The sequence below is a fragment of the Sinocyclocheilus rhinocerous genome, unplaced genomic scaffold (assembly GCF_001515625.1).
Source record: "Sinocyclocheilus rhinocerous isolate Xijiao unplaced genomic scaffold, SAMN03320098_v1.1 scaffold675, whole genome shotgun sequence".
Classification (NCBI taxonomy): Eukaryota; Metazoa; Chordata; class Actinopteri; order Cypriniformes; family Cyprinidae; genus Sinocyclocheilus; species Sinocyclocheilus rhinocerous.
Genome location: NW_015629520.1, coordinates 462,285 through 488,262, shown reverse-complemented (window position 1 = coordinate 488,262; position 25,978 = coordinate 462,285). Strand labels below are relative to the sequence as shown.

The 25,978-nt window shown below is 37.5% G+C and overlaps 2 protein-coding genes across 2 annotated transcripts in view; both read right to left on the bottom strand.

Moving 5' to 3' along the window:
• Positions 1 to 12,568, bottom strand: part of LOC107739079 (S phase cyclin A-associated protein in the endoplasmic reticulum-like) — a 119,348-nt gene extending 106,780 nt beyond the window's left edge. The window contains exons 1-4 of the mRNA XM_016551061.1: positions 12,236 to 12,568; positions 3,733 to 3,850; positions 1,774 to 1,850; positions 1,133 to 1,330 (exon numbers count right to left, since the gene is read on the bottom strand). Of these exons, the coding sequence (XP_016406547.1) occupies positions 1,133 to 1,330; positions 1,774 to 1,850; positions 3,733 to 3,850; positions 12,236 to 12,409 (567 nt within the window). The 5' untranslated portion in view covers positions 12,410 to 12,568. The remainder of the gene's footprint in view (positions 1 to 1,132; positions 1,331 to 1,773; positions 1,851 to 3,732; positions 3,851 to 12,235) is intronic.
• Positions 12,569 to 14,161: 1,593 nt separating this feature from the next.
• On the bottom strand, positions 14,162 to 25,458 carry LOC107739078 (CTD small phosphatase-like protein 2-A). Its single transcript, XM_016551060.1, has 13 exons — positions 25,173 to 25,458; positions 22,481 to 22,689; positions 22,263 to 22,401; positions 21,658 to 21,804; positions 20,469 to 20,687; positions 20,297 to 20,384; positions 20,103 to 20,214; positions 19,947 to 20,033; positions 19,784 to 19,846; positions 18,655 to 18,734; positions 18,344 to 18,470; positions 18,162 to 18,257; positions 14,162 to 15,422 (listed from the first exon to the last, which is right to left on the bottom strand). Exons 2-13 carry the CDS (start codon positions 22,664 to 22,666, stop codon positions 15,357 to 15,359), a joined length of 1,410 nt encoding a protein of 469 aa, XP_016406546.1. The 5' UTR covers positions 22,667 to 22,689; positions 25,173 to 25,458; the 3' UTR covers positions 14,162 to 15,356.
• Positions 25,459 to 25,978: the final 520 nt, after the last annotated feature.

Here is a 25,978-nt window from a genome sequence, read left to right as displayed (position 1 = left end):
GTATGTAAAAAGTCCTGGATTTCAATGGCTCCAAAGGACATTTTCCTACTGTAGACCAACTGTCTCTCATCAAACAATCCTCTACGGTCACATGGCAGTGAACTCAAGATCTGTAGCAGAGCACGGTCACATACACCAACTCGGACCAAAGGTCCAGGAAGTGCAAACAGACCCACCGGACATGAAAACACAGCGGCCAGATAGTATACGCACATTCACACAGGCCAGCTGTCAACAAGGTAACCACAAAGGGGGCCAGTTAACTTCGAGTGGTTGGCCGAACCCTGCTCAGCATAATTCTAGATTACACGCCAATCGATAAATCAGAGCCAGCAGTTTAGAGCACGGACGATGGGCCCAAATACAGCCCGGCACCATACCTGCCAGGGTAAACATAGTGAGTGCCCCGACATGGGCTCTGCCAACCAAAGCTAACAGAGTTCAAACGAATGTTTGCCGACACGGGTCCCAAGACCGAACCGGACACAAAAACGCTATTGATCAACTTGAAGTGACAAATCGTTATTGCGATCATTGCGTGCTGAGAGGTTATTGGTCATAGTGGCTGATTGTAGTACATGTTTTGCAATCAGCTTTTTGCTTTTACTAAAACTAAACAAAGAGCCTGGGGTGGAAAAAGTGTTTTGGGACGTCACCTAGACCTCGTGCCCTGAGCCCCCCCATCGCCGGCACATACACACACGGAAGGAGTGGGGTGGGGGGCCCTTTGTTTACACATGTCATCCATCTCCACTCCCTCCAGAAAGGCCCTGGAGAGGTGCAGTGATAATTCTCTCACCAAACCCCTCTCTGACACAAACCAGAAAACAAAAGGAATGCGAGGAGGAGGAGGAGGCAGAGGAAGAGCTTCATCGCAATGCTTCTCTCCCTCTAGTGGTCATAGAGTGCAAAAGCAACAACTTCAATATGAAATGTCTCAAAAAAAAAAAAAATGAAAAAAACTATAATAAAATAATTTTTTTTTAAATAAAAAAAGAAATACAAAAAGATATAATTATATGATATTTTAATTTAAATAAATTATAGCATTAGAAGACGATAGAATATTCAGTTTCAAATGGTAAAAGCTAATAAATGTTGTTGATGGTATGCGTGTCATATATAATCATACCCTGCACTCCACCACGCTCTGGTCGGATTCGCAGGTGACGTAGATCTCATCCACTGCTCTCCGAAGATTATCAAACAGGAAGGCCCAATATCGTGCTCGGAGGTCCACCTTCCGTGGCTGTCTAGTCTTGGTGGGGCTCTTCTCAGGTCCTTTGTCCAGTATCGACCCAGGTACGCTTTTGCAGTCCAGTGCTGAGTTCTGATAAGAGCAGATGTGAGTGAATTAACTTTATGGGTTAACCACCGTTTTAACAATCAGTGTGTGCTGCTTATTTAAACACTGAGGTCAAATTATGGAAGTACCATGTTCAAATAAAAGGTCTCTGACGCCCCCTAGTGTTTAACATGAGTAAAGTTTTTTATTTGGCGCTTTCCAGTTCAAAGCTTCCTGGTTAAATTATCACTTTTCTTTGAAGGAAGCAAAGAAACATTTTCTTCTGATTTAGACCTGTTTGTTTATTTACATACTTCATACTCATGTTTCAGGTTAGTTAGTTTTTTTTTTTGCCTGGTTACAGATTTGTTGTGGATGCAAATAGAGACATTATATTATGAACAGTATTGTATGGAAGTAGTGTTTTCAGTTACTCTAGGTATTAACAAAAGAAACTAAAAATAATTATTTATACAAATGAATCACACCTGCTTTTTGTTCCTGTGGAGCCCGGAGTTGATTCGTTGAGGTCTTGCATTGCTGTTACCGTGATTCTTTGATTTAGCTGCATGTGAACAGAAGAACACGGTATGGTTAAAAGGCATATAAATATCACATTACTTCATATGTCCAGAGTATTCCACCTAACAAATTTACATGGGTGACATCAGAGCATTTATTGTAAAACTGAAGACCTATTCAACTTTCAGATTCTGAAATGCAACAAGGCTCTCTATGAATTTAAGTCAGGAATACTAAAACATTTTTGCAGAAAATAATTGTAAACAATTCACAAGAAATTGTTTTTTATTCCCATGATGAGGTTATATCACTACGAAGCATAGTAACAATTTAAATGTTTGTAATTACATCTCTGTAATTAATTTCTGTAATTACATTTATAATTACACCGTTGACCAATCCCTTACACCTTAACCCACCCTTAAACCTACCCATACCACTAAACCTGTCCCTAACCTTACCCGTATCCCACCTCAATAGCAGTGTTTTGCAATACAATATGAACACAATAAGTAAATTGTAGTAGTTAAAGCCACTTAATATAAGGTGGAACCTTTTCCTTATTTACTTTCAGGGCTGAAATACGACCTAGACACTCTTCTGTTTTATTACCTCAAGTTAAAAGTCATCTTTAGCCAGTGCTTGATTTCATAAAGTATCTTTGAATATTAGAACTGGTCTGGGATCAGGGCCTGTATTGTGTTTTCACTATAAGAACAGGATCAGCTTTCTGTAGTCATCCAGGATCAGCCTCTTCTAGTCAATATAATCCTCTTTATCAGGATATAAGGGGACAAAACTGATTTTCAATCAGCACTTCTAACTATTAAGTGTACACTTAGGCTTACAACCCCTGATGCAGAAACGGTCACAGCGCAGGATGAATGCAGGCACTGGTGAATTGTGTTTGCTCGGACATAACACATACTGCAGTCCCCAACTAACAAAAGACTCCTGTGGTGACCTGTCAGCGCTGACAGTGAAACAGAGGATCTGGGTCAGCTTACGCACACACACACACACACACACACACACTCTACGCCAAAGAGTGTACTGTAACTCCAGGTAAAAGAGAGGGGATGACAGATTTGGAGCACTTGTTCATCGCCCACATTTGCTTTGCAAATGAACGCTCTATACAAAGCTGGATGCATTTTAAGTGGTAGCCTGATGGGCGATGAGCCCTGTGGGATGTGAGACCGTCTGTGACTGCAAGAAAGAGCAATGCATCACATTTATTTTATTTATTTTTAAGCACGTTTATTCAAAGATGCATTGATCAAAAATGACCGTAAAGACACTATGTTGATTTCAAATAAATGCTTTGGACTTTTTTTTTATTCATCATAAAATCCTGAACAAATGTATTATGGTTTCCACAAAAATATTAAACAGCACAACTGTTTTCAACACTGATAATAATAAGAAATGTTTCTTGAGCAGCAAATCAGTATGTTATACTGATTTCTGAAGGATCATGTGACACTGAAGACTGGAGTAATAATGCTGAAAATTCAGCTTTGATAACAGGAATAAATTACATTTAAAAATTATATATTCAAAGAGAAAAACAATCATTTTAAAATGTAAAAGGTTTTCACAAAATTACTGTTGTTACTGTATTTTTGTAAATAAATGCAGCCTTCGTGAGCATAAGAGACTTCTTTCAAAATTACATTAAAAAACAAACAAAACAAAATACTTACTGACCCCAAACTTTTGAATAGAAGTGTTGATAAAAAATCTGCTAATATTATTCTAATAAAAAAATCTTGGATATCACAGGCATCCCAACATTTATTTTATGTTTTTTCCCTAACTTGTTGTGGCTACTCCAAGATCTACACCCTATTTACCATAAAACGCAATGCAGTGTCAGCATTTATTATTATATGTGTGCATGAGTGTGTTTGAATGGATCTAACCCTCTTCCTCCTTGCTCTCCACTGGGACACTCCATGCGATGAGGTTTCGAGCAGCCCGGCCTTCCTCTGCCACGATCTTCCTCACCTTGTCATGGCTGTTGGACCGCTGGAAAGAGGCCTGTAGCAAAAAGAAAAAACAAGTGTAACTAGGGGGAAAACATTTTAGAAGAAAGTGCCACAAATAAAAGGAATAGTTCACTCAAAAATGAAAAATTTCTCAACCTCAGGTCATCCAAGATGTAGAGGATTTGTTTCTTCATGGGAACAGATTTGGAGAAATCTATCATTACCTCACTTGCTAACCCATGGACCCTCTGCAGTGAATGGGTGCCGTCAGAATGAGAGTCCAAACAGCTGATAAAAACATCACAATAATCCACACCACTCCAGTCCATCAGTTAATGTCTTGTGAAGCAAAAAGCTGCGTGTGTTTAAGAAACAAATCGAGCATCAATGCTGTAAACCATCCTGGACAGTTCATAATCCATAATGTTGTTTCCTCCAGTGAAAAAGTCCATCCCTTCTTGAAAGGAATATTATGGATAGAGGACTAGTAACGGTTACAAACACACAGCTTTTTGCTCCATAAAACATTAACTGTTGGACTGGAGTCATGTGGATTACTTGTGGATTATTGTGATGTTTTTATCAGCTGTTTGGACTCTTATTCTGACGGCACCCATTCACTGCAGAGGATCCACTGGTGAGCAAGTGATGTATAATGCAACATTTCTCCAAATCTGTTCTGATGAAGAAACAAACTCATCTACATCTTGGATGGCCTGAGGGTGAATACATGTTCAGCAAATTTTCTTTTTTGGGTGAACTACTCCTTTAAAGGCTTATTTACACCATTCACACATTTTTAGAGCAACTTTTTATACTTTTATATACAAGGAAACAAGCACAAACTTTTGTACGGACTCGCAAAATTTCACAACATATCTTGCTTTTTCCAGATTATCCATGAATATGGAAAACCTGAGTCTATCCATGAACTTGTGAATCAAAAAAATATTTGAATCGAGTAAAAAAAAAAAAGTGTGAGCTATAAAGTGGCCACAGAAGATATCCTTGTCCTTTTCATAATAACACCCACAGATAGAAGCAGTGCTCTTATGTAAGAGTGAGCTTATTCAGCAAGAGTGCGCTTATTCAGTCCAGGATTTAAGGACATTCTTCATTAAAATAAGTACCATTAATTCACACCTTCTTTCTTGTCTCCTTATATGACTTGCCAGGGGTGATAATATAAGCACAAGTGATGCCAAGATCACTGGTTACTCAACGACGTCATGTCAGCAGCACCAGTAGGAAGACAAACAGTGGTATGTTTATTGCACACCATTTATACATGAATCCTCAACCACTGGTCAGTGTGGTTTGGCCTATTATAGGGTTAGTTCACCCAAAAATGAAAATTCTGTTATTAATTACATTAAGATATACCTTCATTAAGATATACCTTTTGTGTTCATCTTCCGAACACAAATGAAAATATTTTTGCAGAAATCCGAGGGTTTTCTGTACCTCCGTAGGCAGCAATGCAACTTCCACATTCAGGTCCAGCACGGTAGGAAAGACATCATTAAAGTACTCCATGTGACTCCAATGGTTTAACTTCAGTTTTATGGAGCGACGCAAGTGTTGTGTTTGAGCAAAAACATACTTTATCACTTCACTTTATTTCTGAAAATACTGATCGGCAACACATGCTCACAAGAGCACCACGACGCATGTGTGTTGTGTTCACGCGAGAGTTTACATTGTAGCGTGAACAAACTTTGGATAATATTATATTGTAAATAAAGTGGCAAATTATGTTTTTTTTAGTGCAAACAAAGCATTTGCGTCACTTCATAAAATTGAGGTTAAACCACAGGAGTCACATGGATTACCAATCTCTTTCCTATCTTTCTGGACCTTGAATGTGGAAGTTGCGTTGCTGCTAATGGAGGGACAGAAAGCTCTCAAATTTCAGCAAAAATATCTTCAATTGTGTTCCAAAGAGGAATGAAGGTCTTACGGGTTTGAAATGATATGAGGGTGAGTAATTGATGACAGAATTTTCATTTTTGGGTGAACTAACCCTTTAAAAGGGGTCATATGATGCGATTTCAATTTTTCCTTTCTCTTTGCAGTGTTACAAGCTCTTGGTGCGCTTTCATTTGTAATTGTTGGAAAGCTAAACCGCCGCCACATCTCCGATTTAACTGGTCACCAACAATCTACCCTGCTGCCTCCATGTTTGCTACTATTTATTAACGTGGCGAGGGCCACTCTCCTGCAGAGTTTAGCTACAACTTGCCTCAACTCACCTGCCTGGAAGTTTCTGGTATGCCTAGTAAGACCTTAGGTAACTGATTCAGATGCGTTTAATTGAGGATGGAGCTAAACTCTGCAGGAGCAGAATTGGACACCCTTGCATTATACCATCACTTTTGTTAAGTATTTGTGTATACTGAAGTTTATCAGTGTATAGTGTATATAGAATAACCAACTGTTTGTAATTTGTACTGTTATTTTCAGATATTTCAGAGACACTTCATACACTCAAGAAGGGCATGCAAGCTGGCCTCCTAATAGACTACGAAGATGCACTGCAGGACTTCTTTTAAAATTTTCAAGAAACAAAGGACTGTAATTGACGTTTATTTATTTTTTTCAAGCTTGCCTCAGTGGTTGTTTCCCATGAGCTACAAGTATATTTTCAGCTTTGTATAACAGTTTCTTGGCAGTTTTTTGCTACTTTTGTGCCCTTGTTGTATACATATACTGGCATTCACACATTAGCATGCACAGGCAGGTTGTGTACGTATAGTGTATATAGAATAACCAACTGTTTGTAATTTGTACTGTTATTTTTAGATTTTAAAGGCTCATGGTGAGACACTTCATACACTCAAGAAGGGCATGCAAGCTGGCCTCCTAATAGACTACGAAGATGCACTGCAGGACTTCTTTTAAAATTTTCAAGAAACAAAGGACTGTAATTGACGTTTATTTATTTTTTTCAAGCTTGCCTCAGTGGTTGTTTCCCATGAGCTACAAGTATATTTTCAGCTTTGTATAACAGTTTCTTGGCAGTTTTTTGCTACTTTTGTGCCCTTGTTGTATACATATACTGGCATTCACACATTAGCATGCAAAGGCAGGTTGTGTACGGTTTTTAAAATTAAAAATCAGTTTATAAACACTGCAAGAAAAAAAAATTTTTTTTAATGTTGCTTCAAACAAATGTTGTAGTATATTATTTATCCGTGTCTCTACAATAAAGTTTACATTATCATAACTAGAAAATTAATGTTGAAACTTTTTTGAACTTAATTTAATAAGTTGAAACATACTGTACATACTGTAAAGTCAAATTAACTTAAAGAGAGCAATTCTTTAAGTTGATTTAACTTACAATTTTAAGGCAGCAACTGAACTTAAGTTAAGTTGAAACAGGTGAAACTTTTTTACAGTGTACAACAGCTAAGACTGGTCCAGACTAACCTTACGAACGTATGACTTACAGAAGGTATACTTAACTAACACTGTGTCTACACCGCACGCGGCGGGCGCGACAAAATTATAGAACCCATTATAATCAGTGATGCTGTCTACACTGGATGCGGTGCGGCACGAAACGACACAACAAAACCCTGACAGTAAACTGATGCCTCGTTCTATTTATGACGTACTGACACAAAATTCAAATGATTTGCAATGGTCACTTTATCACGTCCAGTGTAGACAGACACAAGCTGTTGCGGCGCGACAACTGTCACATACAGTGTAGACACGGTGTACGAATGTTTCGGGAAATACGTATTAACGATAAGATACAGCTTAAGGTATAACTTAAGAACAACGTAGCGTTAAGAAGGTTTCGGGAAACGCACCCCAGATCTATATACATGCCTCTAAAAAATTATTTAGGTGAATTTTCAATTTATTCCAACTTAAAAAAAATAAAACGAAGGACAAATCAAATTTTTTTTCTTCTAACAAATATGGCATAATACTTTCAATTAAGCTTAACTTGGACATGGAATATTCTTTCAAATAACTTAAGAACAACGTAGCGTTAAGAAGGTTTCGGGAAACGCACCCCAGATCTATATACATGCCTCTAAAAAATTATTTAGGTGAATTTTCAATTTATTCCAACTTAAAAAATAAATAAATAAAACGAAGGACAAATCAATTTTTTTTTCTTCCAACAAATATGGCACAATACTTTCAATTAAGCTTAACTTGGACATGGAATATTCTTTCAAATTAGCTGACTTGACTTTATCCATTTTAATTTCATGTTGGACTTCAAAATCAATGCCTTCAGTTTTTCAAATTTGTCAATACATTTGTCAAAACATTAAATTTAGCCACTCTAGATAGTGAGTTACAGTCCTTTGATACATTTTTTTATATAATAATCTAACAAAAAATATATAATTTGGCATATAGCTAATTATTCGATTGTTTGTTGGCCGTATGCCACTGTTACACAAACGCAAAGCTGTTCCGTCTGTCACATTCCCTCACAGAGAAGAATATTTAATAAGGTTCACTGGTTTTTACACATGCATAAACATTGTACTGTCCTCCCCTACCACTATCTCATGTCCTCAGGGTTAAAATACACAACTGACCTACTTAGCCAATGACAACAGCCTTCATTACACAGTTTTACTCTCTAGAGGTCAGAAAATAAGCATGAATGAGGCTTGGAGATTGCGAAACAAACTACATTTTTGCAAATAAAAAAAAAGACACGCAAGTAAATCAACTTGTTGCCTGTCAGCAGGGTGTTTGGATGGTAAATATTTACTCTGGGTTTCCCAGGTTTCTGGTAGCTGACTGGCAATGGAAGGCCTGAGTCTACATTTGTTGTGCATCTCGGCAGAAGGGGGGAAGCCGTTTCCGATTTGGCATCCGTCGGTGCAAAACAACCAAGGTAAAATTGAGAAGGGTGTATCTGATCTCAGGTCAGTGCTCCATGTATGCGTGAGACGAATCGAGCTAATCACCTAATCACCAGCAGGCCCCTTAACACCCGAGGTCACTGGAGTTAGATCGAACCGAGTCCCTCAGAACTGCAAAACAAGGACGTCCAGCTACAAAGAACTGCTTTCAGGATGAATAACAGAGCTGCAAGCCACAGCAAGGATAGAGTTTCAAGCGCATCTAAACGCAGAAGCAGAAAGAATGATGGGAAGAGAACAGAAGGTACGTACAGAGAAGAAGTAGAGTCTGTAAGCAGGTTCCTCATCCATATCCGGCCCTGACATGCTACCAAATTTGTTTATGGCAACCTGTTTTCCCCCTTAACCAGCATCTCCGCTGCACAAATGGCCTGTCATCGTTATTTGACAGCTGGACCAAAAATAGCCCCGTGGTTGAATGTGACTCCGGCAAGATGCCTCTGCCAATCAGCAGGACGGACTTCTCCTGGCCATAGGGACCGTCTTTCTGCAACATCTCGGCTGCAGAGCGACTCTGCCGCTACTGTTTTGCTGTCTTAGTTGTGGCGTAGTCACCCTCCACAGCTTGGCCGAGTATCGTGCAGAGCTCCTCTCTCTGTGCAGTCATGTGCACACGGCAGGCCGCCCACTCGTCCAGCTTGTGCTGGAGGCGGCAGGGCTGTGTGTGTCAGCGCGTCTGCATTGGACACGACGCAGACTCAACGCCCGATTGGAGCTCGGCGGTGCGTAACTCACACTGGGGATATAGATGTCAATAGAGACGCGGCAACAAGATGTGGAGCAGACACAGCCGCGAGGATGACAGCGTGCAAAAATATCTACGGTTTGAAGACAACAAGAGCAATGAAAAAATGAGTACGTGTACTTGGAATAAAACAGTTGGTTGCTTGATAAATAACTTGCTCAGGTAATTTGCTCTCAAATATTAAACAAATGGAACATTGTTGAATAGTTGTTTACATTAGACGCGTGCATTAATTTGCAAAAAAAAAAAAAAAAAAACCTGAAACAGATGCTCAACAATACTTTAAGACCTTTAATTGCTTTTCAAAAACTTTTTCAGGCCTGGAAAACTCCATTTTAAAATTCCAGTATCTGAATTGGGAATTCTACATGCGTGAAAAGAATGAAAATGTCAAATTAATGACTACTACCACTTTGATGCTGATGCTGTCTAAACAAGTGGAAACAGACAAAACTGGTTCCACAGACAATATTTACCATAACTCTTTCCCTCTACATTCACATTTTGTAAAAACAACATTATAGATCAATTAATTTAACAAACTGATGCCTGAGTTCAAGTTCTGTCTCAGTCTTCCATGTTCATCATGTATTTATTTGTCAAGCAACTTTATACTAAGCAGGATAAAATACAATCAGACGGTCATAATTGCAAAATAAACACTGACACGTAGATCAGGTTTAGGACCTGAAGGGCGTTTCTGGAGTCTCTGTGCTCTCTTTGTTTTCACATATTAAAATAATTTAGACCCAATAATTTCATGCCTAAGGGTTTATTTATTTGAAAAGCAGCCATGCAATTGAAAAAATAAATAAATAATAAAAAACAATTGGATGCAAGATCTAGTCATTTACACTACCAGTTACATATATTTTTACTGCATTTTCTCGTTATGTACTGTTATGCTAATGCTATGTTAATGTTATGTTGCATTGTATTACTGTTATGTAATATGTTGACATGTTAACGTTATGTTGTTATGTTATGGTGTGTGGTGTCACTGTTGTTATTTAAATGTTAAGATGTCATGTTAATGTTATGTACTGTTATGGTAATGTTATTTTGCACTGTTACGTGTCGTTATGTCATGTTATGTTGAGTTACAATACTGTTTTGTTGTTACTGTTATGTCATGTTCTGTAGCATTATGTTGAATTATATTACTGTTATTTAGTAATGTTATTGTCATGTAAATGTTATGCTGAATTATATTACCGTTTTCTATTATGTTGTCATGTAAATGATATGTTGAATTATTTTACTTAAGTAGTCATGTTTTTGTCATGCTAATATTATGTACCGTTAATATAATATTTAGTGGTCAACCGATATAGGTTTTTTGACAGCCGATGCCGATATCTTAGAGACCAGGGCTGATAGATAGATAGATAGATAGATAGATAGACGGATAGATAGAATTAATATTTAAGAAATTTGAAATCATTTTAAAATGAATTAAAAAATAAATGTGTCAAATAAACATACTTATACTTTAGATGACAACTTCTTGATTCTGTAATACTATTAAAGTATTTTTCACAAATAAAGAAATATTTAAAATATATATAAATAAAAAGGAATTAAACACTGTAAACAACAGGGCACTCAGTAATCTGGGCAGTTTGTGCGCATTGGGAATCATATTTTTTCCAAATAAAGCCAAGGTAACACACCAAATGCACACTTCACAAGATCCCACAGCTGGATTCGACTAACTCTGCAAGGTTTGTGAAATTAAATGTTTATTAGACATTCAAAGATTTGTTTAAACGATATAAATGCGTATTTGCTGAATGGTGACGGTAAACGAGAAAGTATTATAATGTTTGCCTAATAATATATACCTATATACTGTATATATATATATATATATATAAAACAGTTCTATATTAGTAGTAGACAGACTTCCATCCGTATCAGACAGAACTGTTAAACTGTGATCGCAGGCGCTGCCATTCTCAACGCCTTCAAAATAAAAAAGTCACATCGGCCAAACAGAAAAACTTATCGGCCGATGCCGATATTTGAAAAAAAAAATAAAAATACAAATATCGGCCTTGGCGATATATTGGTCGACCACTAATAATATTATATTGTGTTGTTGCTGTTATGTAATGCCATGTAAACATGTTGCATTGTATTACTGTTATTTTGTCACGTTCATGCGAGGTACTTTTCTGTTATGTTCTGTTGTGTGTCACTGTTGTGTAATGTTATGGTTGCATGTTGTATTGTTCATCATCTGTGTCTTGAAGATCCATTATGGGCTGACAAATTATGACTGCCCACAATACCCTGAATATCTGATGTTACGGAAAACAAAAGAAACCTTTCAGGTCACAATAAGACACACAATATAGCACTAACAAATACACCTTGCAAATACACTCTCTTGCCTCAGGTGTGTGAGAATATGCACACTATATCACAATCCATGTGAGTGGATCACACCTGCACAAGCTCATATAGACTCAAGCACAGTGCTGCCTACCCGGACAACATTTTTGTTGACAGATACATTGTTATAGTGGTAACAAATAAGCATACAGTGTAAGAAGCGTTCAGAATGACAGCCGGCATCAAAACTTTACCACAGTTTTGTATTGTAGCAACAATAACTGTAGCAACTGTGCTGTTTTGAAGGAAAAGCACTGCTCCCATAGTAACTCTGTTAGGGTAAGTTAATGCTCTGACAGCATTTCTGGGCGTTCAGAGAGCGCCTATGATGCCCAAAAATGCTGTCTATGTAAGCAGCTCGCTATGTTTTGAGAGAGCTGTTGTTTGTTACCTTTAGGGCGATGTTGATGGGCGTATTCCTGCCTTTCCCTCCTCCATGAGATGATCCAGAGCTGTTACTGGCCGATCTGTCTCTGCCGTCCCCGCTCTGACCCGACCTCAGCCCGAGCCGGTGCTGCTGACCCACGCCGCGACGGCGCCCATCGTACCGGCCGTCCTTCGACATGAGCCCGATGTCAAACGAGCTACTTTGAGCGGACGCGAACTTCGCAACCAAAGGGCGAGAAATTAAACAGGCCTCCTCCTCTTTTACACTGAACACTCACGGATCACACATAGCGTGGGAGAGACTGTGACGCCACCCGCTGGACTGGAGGACCGGGCTGATGGCGCGGACTTCACCTGCGCAGACCGTCACCATGGTAACCGCAGTGACAGTTCCCGCCAAAACAGGTACCTTAAATAAATAATACATAATTTCCGACGATTTGTTATCTTTTTCATAATAGTGAGAACATGTTATGATCGACCACTGACTAACAACACAGAATTAAAAAAAACAAACATAAAACTGTAAAATTACTTATTGTGCTGAATGGCCGATGCCATATCAAGTGCATGATGTAACATATAAAGTCAATAATGTATCATAATAATATAATCATTAATCATCATAATATAACAGTTGAAAAATAGATTGCAAATTAACCATAAAGTCTCTCATAAAATAATTTATTTTTTAGAGATAATGTAAATACTGAAAAGTAATTTTCGCACTCTGGGCACAAAAATATTTATGATTGTAATGATGAAATGTGATTTTTTTTAGGCCTAAGTCAGTATGTATTTTAATATAAAATATATTTGGTATGGTATACTTAATACAAATATTATAAAATAATTGTACATAATCTAATCATATACTTATATTATTGTATATATATATATATATATATATATATGAACAGTAATATATATATATATACACACACACTTTAGATTTTGTTACTTTTAATTATTAAAAAAAATACTTTTGATATTGCAGTGAAGGATTTTTTTTCTGTTTGTAGATTTTGATTTTAATTTCCCATTTAAAGCAAGTATTAAAACTACCTTTATTCGCTTTTAAATCTAACCATTATATCTACAATTTTAAATATATCACTAAGAACTTGACATTTCTTTGAAATAAATTTTAAAATGACAAAAACGTTTAAACAGCTAAGAGTAAAATTGCAACTTTCTAATGTGCAAAAACCAACCCTTAATGTTTCAGTTATGAACTCTTCAGCATGCTGTTTTCAGTGATAAACCACTGTTGTTTTTAATAGTCAAAGCTACATGAAACCAAAGTCCAGGACCCAATAAGAAATTCAATTTCACTGTATGTATGTATGTATATATATATATATATAGAGAGAGACTATTTCAGGAAAAACACATACATTTGAAACTATACATAATCTGAAAAGATCTTAAGATTGTTTTCTTGCTGCTCAAGCTACACTGAAATACATTCATTGCATTTACAGCCATCTTTAACAAAGGCCCCGTTATTCACAAACAGACATTTGCAATCACACAAACATCCAATCAAAATACTAATTTCATCAACTGCATTTTTTATATTAAAATCTAGTTAATTGATCCATTGACAACATGTTCTTATTCCCAGAACAGAAGCTGCCATTTTGAGAAAATATTTACCTAAATTGACAAGAGCTGCCAGAAGTTAAAATTGACCAATTCTCTCAAAAACTTGAGGCCCTTGCCATTAAAGATCCCCCAAATCCTAATTTCTCAGTTCAAGTCTCATTTCCTCTTAAACAATAAAAATCATCAGTCATACGTACTGTAATGATGAGCTTATAGTTAGAACTGAAAACATTCATCTGAACAGGATAAAACTAACAAATCAAGGCCACATGTGATGCTTTCCTCCCAAATGACAAAGAAAAACCAATTCGAACAATTCTGGTACATTGAAATCATGTATTAATGTCCATGGAAATAAAAAAAACATTGGGGTAACACTGAATGAAACGGAAGGTCTACCCTTCAGAGGTAGGTAGAGCTGTACATGATAATTCCTAAAACAGTTTCCAAAGCAGGAGCGCAGGAGAGGCGGAATGAGGGGGAAAAGCACGGAATATAGCAGATATGCAGTGATTTAAGCTAGTTCATGTGCTGGTGCTACAATTACCAGACATTTCAGAAAGAGACAAAGCATTATTATTTTTTTCCACAGAAAAGCAATTTAAAGCACATACAGTATTTTACATTTAATCTATACTTGTATATAAAAACAAACTAAGAACAGGAAGTTAAAATCTCCAAATTAGGACTGACATGGATAAATGGTAGTAAGCGGTCAGTAACTGAAAGCCACAACTACAGACAGAATCAAGATTGAAATTTACAAATGAGCATTTTTGTTATGTTTTCCATATGGGATGTGACCAGATATTGGATTACATTTTACCGGATTACGAGAAAAAGCTAGAGCGTAACGGATAGGCCATTAAATATACATAAAATCTACAGTAAAAAAAATTAATAAAAAGCCAGCTTGTCTATGAAAAAAGACCTTGAACTAAAAAGGAATGCATAATGAATTAAAACCAAAAGGCAAGTCGTGTTTTACAAACTGGACAGGAAAAAATATATATGTACAAATGTTATATATACATATACACACATAGCTGAATGTATATATTCATGTTTTATATATTTATATTCAACAGGTCATTCTCGTTGAAGTAAAAGCCAGTGGCCTGGAAGGGCAGAGGGTCCCTTTGAGCACCAAAAGGAGTGACGCAAATCCACTTCTGCACAGCGCTTTACCTTAAAGTCCAAATCAGGCATAAACTCCACCGCAGAGCCGAGATGGACGACCAATCAAAAATGATCTTCTCGGCCTCGCCTTCGGTTTCATAAATGTGTGTGTATAGAAAATGTATGCATACATCAAGTCATTTGTTTTAAAACATTTGTCCAGAGCCCCGAAAACCCCCTCCCTCCCACCCAACATAAAATGACGCCCATGTAGGCAAGTCTGTAGTTAAAATCCTTATGGCAAAGAGTTTGTGGCAAATTCTCCTTTCCCCATGGTGTAAAATCCCTACTGCTTAAAAACAGTCAGGCTGGCAAGAAATGATCTTTCGCTGCGACATTCAGTCTGGGGGTAGAAGGTCATGCAGGCGAAATCGCTGCACAATGTGTGGCCGAACGTCCTGGTTCTGGAACAAAACCACAAACATGCCACGTCAACAAAAACAGATAGTTGTAAATGACACCTTAGACATGAGTGTAAAATTATTTTGAATTTAAAGGTGCAGTGTAGGCATGGGACGATAACCGGTTTCAAGGTATACCGTGGTTTGAAAAAGTCACGATCTCAAAACCACTCAAATTTTCCGTTATACCGTTCCTGCGGTATGCACAGTTTTTTTAACGTCTCATCAAAGATGGAAAGTGCAGGACTCCCTCGGTTGTGTGCAGCGAAGAGAGTAACGAGTCACACGACCCCTCCTCCTCCGGTTGGTGCGAGCAGTCAGTGAGACTATCTGCGTCATCTTCATTTCTCCCTCTTTCACCCCCGATCAAGACCCATCCTCCGTTTGCTTCAGTGTTGAAATAAACACTATTTGGCTTGCTACCGAGGCAGATAACATGGCTAATTTACTAGCTAACGTCAGCTAGTCTCCTCCCTCACGTTACTTCACCGAGCTTGTTGAGCTGCAGGTTTAATGACTGCATTTTTTATTTATTTATTTTACAGAAATTGTTTTGATTTATGCTTTTGATTATTGAGCTGCAGGTTTAGGCTCACTTAAGTGACTGCATTTTTTTCCATTTAGAAGGATTTTTTTTTTTTTTTTACAGAAAATAATTTATTTATGTTCTGATTATTGTTGAGCTGCAGGTTTAGGCTCACTTAAGTGACTGCACTTAATTCAATTAAGAAGAATTCAATTATTTATTTTAATTATTTAGCCTGTCATGTTTACTGTTCCAAAATGTTCTGTTTCTTAAAAAAAAAAAAAAGTATTTTGTTCAGTGGGGAAAAAAGTTGTTGTTTTTTACCCAGACATTTAAAAATAACATATTTTAGAGCTGTAATCGCAATACCGTGATATTTTTATCTAAGGTTATCATACCGTCAGAATCTCATAACGGCCCATGCCTAGTGCAGTGCATAATTCCTGAATCCACATGATGCAGAAATAAACAGTTTATTTTTAGCCAACAGCCAAATGTTTTACCTGATGTAAAAAAAAAATTAAAAAAAACATGAATTAAAATTCACCATTACATAGTCCTTAAACTAAGACACTATAATGTAAAATATTTAAGTCCCCATGAAATCAAAATTGAAGTTTTTTGGCTTTTAGTATGACTATGTTAGCCTTAAGGTTATCTGTGCGCTCCAAAACAATGACAAAATTTGCATTTACAAGATATAAGCATTCAAAAGCTACTGTTTTGATGACATCACCCTGGACTTCAGCTTCTCATCAAACTTTCTGTCCAATCAAATGCTCTCTAGAATCCGAAGCGTCCCACCCCTATTCTTTAAATAGACGCTGAAACTGCAGCTAAAATTGGTCACTTGTTAACAGAGTTAGTATTTTCTTTACGATGAATGACACGTAGTTCATTCAGACAGTGTAAATATGCTTTCCATTGGGGTGAAAGAAGTCTGGTGTCGTGCTGTCACGCGAACCGCCGCAGTATCGGACCCATTTGAATTTTACACAGAATGCTATAGTTTATCTCAATATGGAAGAGGTTAGAAGGAGAAACAGTTAAACAGCACTGACGAGTAGAAGAGATAAACCTTTTAAACTTCACATCCTCAGCATCATTATAATCACTGCTTTGCTTTAGTAACAGTTTCATATTGAATCTAAAGGGGTAATCTATAACAATGTGGCTGTCATTCGCTGTGAAATGCGGCTTTACCGAGATCAACGGCTCTGGCCCAAGCTGTGATATAAACGAAACACGACTGGTTATTTAAAAAAGGGGGCGGGGCTGCATGATGTGTCCCGCCCTGTCTTCCTGTTTCAGTTGAAATTACGTCAACACAGAATAATGCTGTGTTTCAAAGCACTTCAGTGGACCTTTAAATATGGATAATACTTTTGTAAATTGGTACAGAAACAAAAGTTTACTGTTAATAAAAAAAAAGGTTATTTAAAAAAAAAATTTAATTGTCAATGTGTGGTTTGAGATTATAATTATTTCTAAGAATTAAATTGCAAATAATTTATTTAATAAATTCATAAATAAAAGTACACATTTATTTTAAACAAATTACATAATGAAGGTATAGTCTTTACATTATGACAATATAATGTATGACATTAAATATGGATAATACTTTTGTAAATAAATGTTTACTGTTAAAAAGGCTTTTTTAAAATGTTTTTATCTTAAAATTATGAAAGTGTGTGTTTTGAGTAATAATAATAATAAATTATTGTTATACCATTGTTACTAAAAATTAAACGGCAAAGAAATAAAATAATTTCATATAAATAAAAGTACATTTAATTGTTATTTAAAAAGAAAAATTAAAATCAATCTCATAACGAGGGTATAGTCTTCACAAAAAGACATTTATAACTGTATGATACTAAGTCTGGGAAATACTCATAAATTGGCATAGCAAAAACATACTTTTAACAAAAAAAAAATGTAATCAAAAGCACAGGTATTATAAATAGAGTATTTTAAAAAGGGTGTGTTTGAGTTAAAATAATTTATATTTTTTATTATAATTTTAATGATCATTTCTAAGAATTAAATTGCAAAGAAATCCTAATTAAAAAAAACTGGATTTTTGCAAATGGCATATTTGTGTCTCCAAAGATTAAACTAGTATAGGAGAAAGTATTTCTAAAAACAGTATCTTGAAAATAAAGCATATTATCCTTCAAAAGCAGCACACTCAAGAGACAAGACGCACGTACCAGTTCTACCAGCTTCTCCAAAAACGGCACCAGCTTTAGGAGCTCATTGTCATTCTTGTCCACAAACCAACTCTCAATGGGGATCCCATTGGAAAGCTGCAATGAGAGGAACACATCCTAAGCTTTACATACTAATAACTCACCACTTCAATGGAGGTGAAACTCAAGGCGGCTTCACAAACCTGGTAGGCAAAAGCCTGAGGTGAGTTGTCTATGATCACCGTCTTGGAGAGATCTCTCCCGAGGATGTTAAGGTCTTTGATGTAGTTGCCTTGGACGCATACGCAGTGTTCGCGAAACAATCTGTGCCTGAAATACCAGAGGAAAGACATTTTGAGCTTAATACTCACCTAAAACATCTTACAACCTGAGAATCCAGACACACATCTGTTCCCATCACACCTACACACTATTAGTGGAAAAGGAAACATGCAGTTTTAATGCCATTAAAAGTCACTTTTTATATTGAGAGGGCACCTGCTTGAGAACTGACCTAACCAGCTGTTTTTTAGGATCCAGGATGTTCAGCAGCTTGTCAGCATACACCTTCTTGGAAGCAGTAAAGAGGATAATCTGCAGATAATTCAAGGTTACATCATTAATGCCAGTCATAAATGAAAGCAGTAGATCACATCATTGGCAGGATATTCATTAGTTAGAAAAAAGAAAAAAAAAGCAGGACTGAACACGCACATGAAGGACCAACAACTGAGGACTCTTACGCAAATTAATTGTTATTTTTAAATCATTTTTGCAACAAAAATCTGATTTGCCTTAAACCAAAAACAAAACAAGACAGAAGAACAAAACAAAACTTCACTTAGAAATAGCCAGATAATTGGCACCAAACATTGGTTTGAAGTTGTTTGAAACATATTTAACATGTTAATTTTAAAAAAAAAGGGGAAAAAAGCTTGTTTGATCAACAAGTTCGGTAACAGATATAAATGGTTGTAATTTGTGTAAAGTGGAAGGGGTTGCATGCAAAATGTGGGACTCCACAAATATTTTTATTTTTTTACAGACAGGGTTATTATCATTGACTAAATCTACAAGCACTTTTGTTAATTGAAATAAAGCTAAAAGAAAAAGAAAAAGAAATGTTGAAAACATTAAACAATTCATAAATGTTGCATTGGCAACAAACTGAAATAGGTTCAAGTTAAAGCACTAAAACTGTTACCTGGAAATAAATCAATTAAAACTGAAATAATAATAAATGAAACCTAAAGAGTATTAATAAAAAGAAATAGAAAAAACACAAAAACTGATGAAGGTCAATAAAGAAGAAAAGCACATAACAAAATTACTTAAAATTAAACAAAATTTAAAAAATCCATAATAATATATAAATAATTAACACTTTCAAAAATGAATCCAACCAGTTCAACAGATTGTAGTGCTTGATGTATTGATTGGTACTTTTCATGTGCAGTTTTTTGTTAGATAATAATTAACACATTTTATTGGATTTGTGCCTTTATTGCATTAACAAAGTAATGGAACACACATTTGCATGTTTTTTGAATGAATGAATGAATAAACATGCCAGCTGCATTATGGTATTAAAAACAAAACAAAAATAATGTTTAAACAAAAAAACTAAACAAAACCTCACTCACCTCATAAATTTGAGACATGCGTTCCAGGAATTCTCTAAAGAATGGCCGTAACCGGACATACACCTTTAGGAATAAGAGAGCAAACCACTGTTAGAGCTACATACAAACCAGTGCAAAAAAAAAAAAAGGTACAAAACTTGAATCATTGAGAGGGTTTTTTTACCTGGTAAATGACATCTTGGAAAAGCACAGGGAAGGTCAAGGCTGCATCCTCCAATTCATTGAGGCTGCAGTGGACCAAAGTCTCATCCTAAAATAAAACAACGGCACCTTAATTTTTGCATTAAGAAGCTAAGACTAATGATGGATGGCAACTTACTAGATCCAGGACGAGAGAGAACTCGGGCGTGCTCCTGGTTTTCAGAGGGAGTGCAGGCTTACGGGTGAGCTGCTCTTCAGACAAGGGTGGCACGTGTTTGATGAAGAAATAACTGGAAGACAGAGGCAAGTTAGCACACAAGCATGTGGCTATACTGAGGTTATTTAGATCAAACCTGTTGAAATTTGGCTCACGGGTCAAAAACTTCCCAGTCCTCTTCGTAAGTCCCTTCCGCTGGAGGTGACGGCGGGACATCCGGATAACTGCTGTTGGATCCTACGGCTAACCGAGAGAGAAAATATGAGGATTGTCAACTTTACATAGTGGTACAGCTAAAAAAACAACAACAACATCCCAGACACTCACCAGTTAGCGGTGGCATATCAGCCTCTGTGATGATCTCTCCTTCCTCTACCGATGTGTCTATGAGAGGCAGCGGTCTAGGGTTTAGTGCAGGGTCAAAGGTCAGGTCTCGGACATCTGTGGTAGTGCTGGTCGGGGTTTCCTCGAGCTGCTCTATGTCAAGCTGCTTCACAATCTCCTCAGCCTCCACCGCCTGCCCCGGGGAATCTGAGCCCGCCGTAGCTGGAGGACAAGAGAGAGAGAGTCGGTTTAACAGCGTGATGAAATCAGAAAGAGCTCAGAATGAACAAAAAACGCTGCAATTTTGCTGGTAAATGCATTGTTTTGGTTCACTAGATTCATATTGCAGCAGGTGCCACCGATAAGATGGCTGCACCTGAACCTGAGGGTCTCCGACAGCAGTTGCTCTAGCTCAGAAATGCTGCTGTTTGAAATTTTAATTCTGCTATATTATGACAAAAATACTAGTCCTATTTGCTTCTTTAGACATTTTGATGTGACTTCTGATGGTCTTCATCTGATTTTATGGTCATGTGAGTGCTGGACCTCTTTTAAAGGCAACATGAAACAATATTTACAACCAACGTTACTTCCATACGTGACAAATTTCTAATTCAGATTAGAATAGTGAGGGGGAAAAAAAAAAAAAATCAAGAAAGGCTTTTTCAGAGCATCGTGTTTCCCAATGACAAACATGCTTTTCCAAATTTATCTTCAAGTGCTGTAACTTATTAAATTAGCCAGCATTAAATCAGTGCTGATTATTTGGCAATTCTTGGCAAAGACTTACTGATAAATAAATAAAAAATTATCTAAATTCAGTGACTTCTGAATTTCAATTTCATGTCTTCAGAACATTCTTAAGATTCTTTCATAACATCTTTTTTAAAACTTTGTAATGATTGAAATTCTTACCTTTAATCTTATGTTTAAAAAAGATGATGAAAATAGCAGTTAAGAAGAATTTATTTTATTTTTAATGTTTTGTGAATCCGGCCCCAGGAATGTGTGTAAAGAAAATAAATATGGTCAATATTGAGTTCATGATGACTTTAAATGTGACTTTAAAAAAAAATGTTGTACATCAAAAGGTCTGAATAGGCGGAACTAACTAAATTTTATTATGACAATATCTCAGTGTGATTTAGGTGCATACATTTATCAGCTGACAAGTGAGATCACAGTCCCTTACAGTTTTTGTTGGCGGGTGAGAAGAAGCTAAAAACAGGAGAGAAGATGGTTCCCAGGAGGGTGGTGCGGGACGGACTGCTCGGAATTTCCGTCTGCACCTCCAGCTTCCCATTGGGCTTCACTGGTTTACTCTGACCTGTCATGGTATCTGAGCAGAAGAAAATGAGAAACATTCAACACCAAGAGAACGCTGGCAGTCGGCATAACTACTCACAACAATGTTTAATTCACATACAGAAAGTTTATCCCAAAATTTTATCATCAATTACTCACCCTCAAGTTGTTTAAAGCCTGTATGAGTTTCTTTCTTCTGTTGAGCATAAAAGAAGATATTTTGAAGAATGTTGGTAACCAAACAGTTGACCGTAGCCATTGCCTTCCAATAGTATTTTTCTTTCCATACTATGGAAGTCAATGGCTACTGGCAGCTGTCTGATTACCCATATTCTTCAAAATACTTTCTTTTGTGTTCAGCAACTGAAAAAAAATTCATACAGGTCTGGAACAAATTGAGGGTGAGTAATTGATGACAAATTTTCATTTTTGAATGAACTATCCCTTTAAAGGAGCAGCATCCTGATTATCTGTGAGGGTCAGCACTCTTACCTCCATTGACAGGGCCTTTCCTGCGGGTTCTGGGGTTTGCTCTGCTGGGCAGGCTCCCAGCGGTCGGAGTGGATGTGATCAGATTACTGTCCGAATCGCAGTCTACACGGCTTCTCTTAGCAGGAGTGCACTGCTCCACCTAACATTAAGAAACACAGCTGAAACCAAACCACTTTTGACTCCACAAAGTCATCTCAAACACAAGTTCAAATCCTAACCTTGACAGCATTGCCTCTGATGAACCGTTTGATGGTGGAGAAAATGCCTGTGTCTCGCTTCTGCATCTTGGCGTCTTCGGAGGACAAAGTGTGTTCCACCTCGGAGTGCTTCCTCTTGGTCTTGGCGGTCCGGGCGGATGGGGTGGTGCTCCGCTGCTGAGATGCCTTACGCACTCTCAGCCTCATTGTCCCAAAAATCACATGCAAGACTGGAAAAGACAAAAACAGTTAATCTACTATTTAAAAAAATGCACAGAGCTGCACCATGCGTATTTGCATAAGTTTCATCACCGCTACATTAGTAACACTTCAGCTGCCAACACGGCTGTTGGGAAATTCCACTGCGGAGATCAGTCATGGCAACTCAAGGAAAACAATCAGATCTGTCCCCTGGTGCCATTGACAAGAAAGGTCTCCACAGCACCCTAAAGGCTTTCTTTGAGAGTGCCAAAAAAGATGGGGAAATCATCACCCTCTCAATGGGGAATTATATCACCGTAAACTATTGACTATGATGGGTTAAACCTGGTTGCAAACCTTGACACAGATGCTCTTGCGTACGGGATTTGTGAGATTATCTACTTGGAATAGATATTCAGCGATAAATTTTGCTCCAACAAGTTCAATGGTGACATTTATGTAGGCAACCAGACTCAAATCCAGCTCAATTGTTCTCTGCCCCCTCTTCACTATCCTATCAATAAAAATGGCAAAAACCCCTATAAAAAATACTGGCAAGCAATTACGACTTTGCTTTAAGAATTATACATTTTTAATTTGCTAAAATATGACATGTCTTAATATTCTAAAAACATAAGAATCCTAAAGGACAATAAAGCCGTGTGTTTGTCTAGATCAGGTGTAGGCAAGTTCGGTCCTAGAGAGCCACAGTCCTGCAGAGTTAAGCTCCAACCCTAATCAAACACACCTGAACAAGCTAATCAATGTCTTCAGGATTACTAAGGCTATAGGATCAGTAGAGAAACCAGTGAGCTCCAACCCTAATCAAACACACCTGAACAAGCTAATCAATGTCTTCAGGATTACTAAGGCTATAGGCAGGTGAGGTTTTTTTTCAGGGTTGGAGCTGAACTCTGCAGGACTGCGGCTCACTAGGACCGAAACTGACTCTAAATCAAGGTTCCCCAAACAGGGGTTCATGAGTTGATGAAAAGATAATAATTATAATAAAGGAAAAATTCAATTAATGTGATTATCAAAGGCTGCAATTTAATTAAGAAACTGTGTAGTCTAATGCACTGCATGTTTCAAAGTAAAGCGCAGGCACTTGTTCGTATAAGCAGCTCGTGATCCAGTGTATTCAGAAAGCAGCACAGTAAATGTAGCAAACTACAACTCTGCATGTGCTGCAAATTTAACATGCATTCGCAGACATGTGTGCTAGGTTTACTTTATGAACATTTTAATGTCAAGAATTTAAGACATAAATATTAGCACTGTAACTAGTAGTGTAAAAACGATGATCTTTTTATTTTACATTACAAATGTAATTTACAGTAGGCTAATATTTTTGTAACTAAAGTTAAACTAACCAAAAAGCGGTGAGTCCACTTTAAAGTCTAGCTAGTTAAAACAAAACAACCGTAACAAAAATGTAATATTTTATCCATTTACTTTCATGTCATGTGACCATTAATAAAGATGAATATGCAAATGTGTCATTAAATTACTCTTTCATAAATGTAAAGATGTACATGCTGTTCTAATACATACAGAAAAAAAATACAACTTTAATATTTTAAATCTTTACAATGAACTATCTTTGATATTTAGTGACATTGCAGCGTGTGCATGTGATTATATGTAATCGGTTCTACTATGTTCGACAGTCATAACGATGAGAATTAAATACAGAAATATGAGAATAGTTCTCTTAAAGGTTTTGTGTTTTCATAAAAGCACCGGTATGTGCAGCAGACATAAACTAGTGAAAGTCCTCAGATGTGTTTGAGGTGGGCGGGGGTGAATCATGTCTCCTTCATAGCCCGCTTTGCTTGTTGAATCTAAACAAATGTAGCTTGCCATTAGCCTGTCGATAATTTCTAGCACATTCCCGTGCTGTAAATCTCCTTATACTCTCCAGCCAACACAATACACCACTAACAACACGAGCTACCTCAGTATTTGTTGTCAGTTCGCGCCTTCGAGCTAAACATTACTGAGCTAAAAATGGTCGCTCGCAAGTTAGCAAGGCAACTGGACAGTGGTTTTGACATCAAAACAATAAAATCGCCAACAGCAGTCGCACGTGAAATTGGCCAACCGACTTCGATCTACCCACGCCAGGTTTTTCATCTTAATAGCACATCTTATTTTGAGGGGAATATTTGAGTCCGAGGGGTTTTAATGTCAGCGGCTAACGCTAACAGATGACTTGTTAACCGCGCTCTAGCGAACCAGCCTTTTTATTCAGTAAACACGCTTTGGAAAACGACAAAGAAACGTTTTTATTTATTTATCCTATGGTGTTTTATTTATAAATCAGTATTTGTTTAAATGCGGTACAAACATTAGCGCAGAGCCGTCTTCATCTGCATGAAGAGCGTGTTCTCACAGACGGAGGGGGCGAGTCGTGAAGACGCGAGATTTCAAAGCACTGCGACCGTGGCGTAGGGTTAAAAATTCATTTTCGCATGTATGCGATCAAAATATGCTCCGTTCAAACACTTACATGCCAAGGGTCGCAACGGCACGATCCGGAGATGGTTGTGGATCTGGCCACAGCGGCTGAAGCGGCCCGTCCGTCACTTCTCCTCTCCGCTGAGCGCGAGTCACAGAACGACAGATGGATCTGCTACAGCTGCTCGGGACGCCATTTCCCGCCTCCTCTCAGAGCGATTCTTGCGAAGGACCCGGATGACGCTGTATACTACCGGGCATGCGCACAGATTCTGAAGGAAGGCGGCGGTGAGGGGGAGTGGGATGTATTCACTATCTATCTATCTATCTATCCATCTGTCTGTCTGTCCATCTATCTATCCGTCCTTCCGTCCGTCTGTCTGTCTATCTATCTATCCATTCATCCATCTATCTATCTATCTGTCCGTCAATCCATCCATCTATCTATCTATCTATCTATCTATCTGTCTGTTCATCTATCTACCCGTCCTTCCGTCCGTCCGTCTGTCTATCTATCTATCTATATATCCATTCATCCATCCATCTATCTATCTGTCGTCTATCCATCCATCCATCTATCTATCTATCTATCATTTGTCTATCTATCTATCTATCTATCTATCCGTCCGTCTATCTATCTATCTATCTATCTATCTATCTATCTATCCGTCCATCCATCCATCCATCCATCCATCTATCCGTCCATCTATCTATCTATCTATCCGTCCATCTATCTATCTATCTATCTATCATTTGTCTATCTGTATCTATCCATCCATCCGTCCGTCCGTCCGTCCGTCCGTCCATCCATCCATCCATCCATCCATCTATCTACCTATCTATCTATCTATCTATCCG

Bases quoted from the DNA above. Each gene is read 5' to 3' on its own strand.
- LOC107739078 (XM_016551060.1), bottom strand. From the start codon at position 22,666: ATGAGGCTGAGAGTGCGTAAGGCATCTCAGCAGCGGAGCACCACCCCA. The intron at 22,402-22,480 runs GTTAGGATTTGA...TCTTAATGTTAG, and splicing joins TCAGAGGCAATGCTGTCAAG to GTGGAGCAGTGCACTCCTGC. The intron at 19,847-19,946 runs GTAAAAAAACCC...TTATTCCTAAAG, and splicing joins TCCAAGATGTCATTTACCAG to GTGTATGTCCGGTTACGGCC.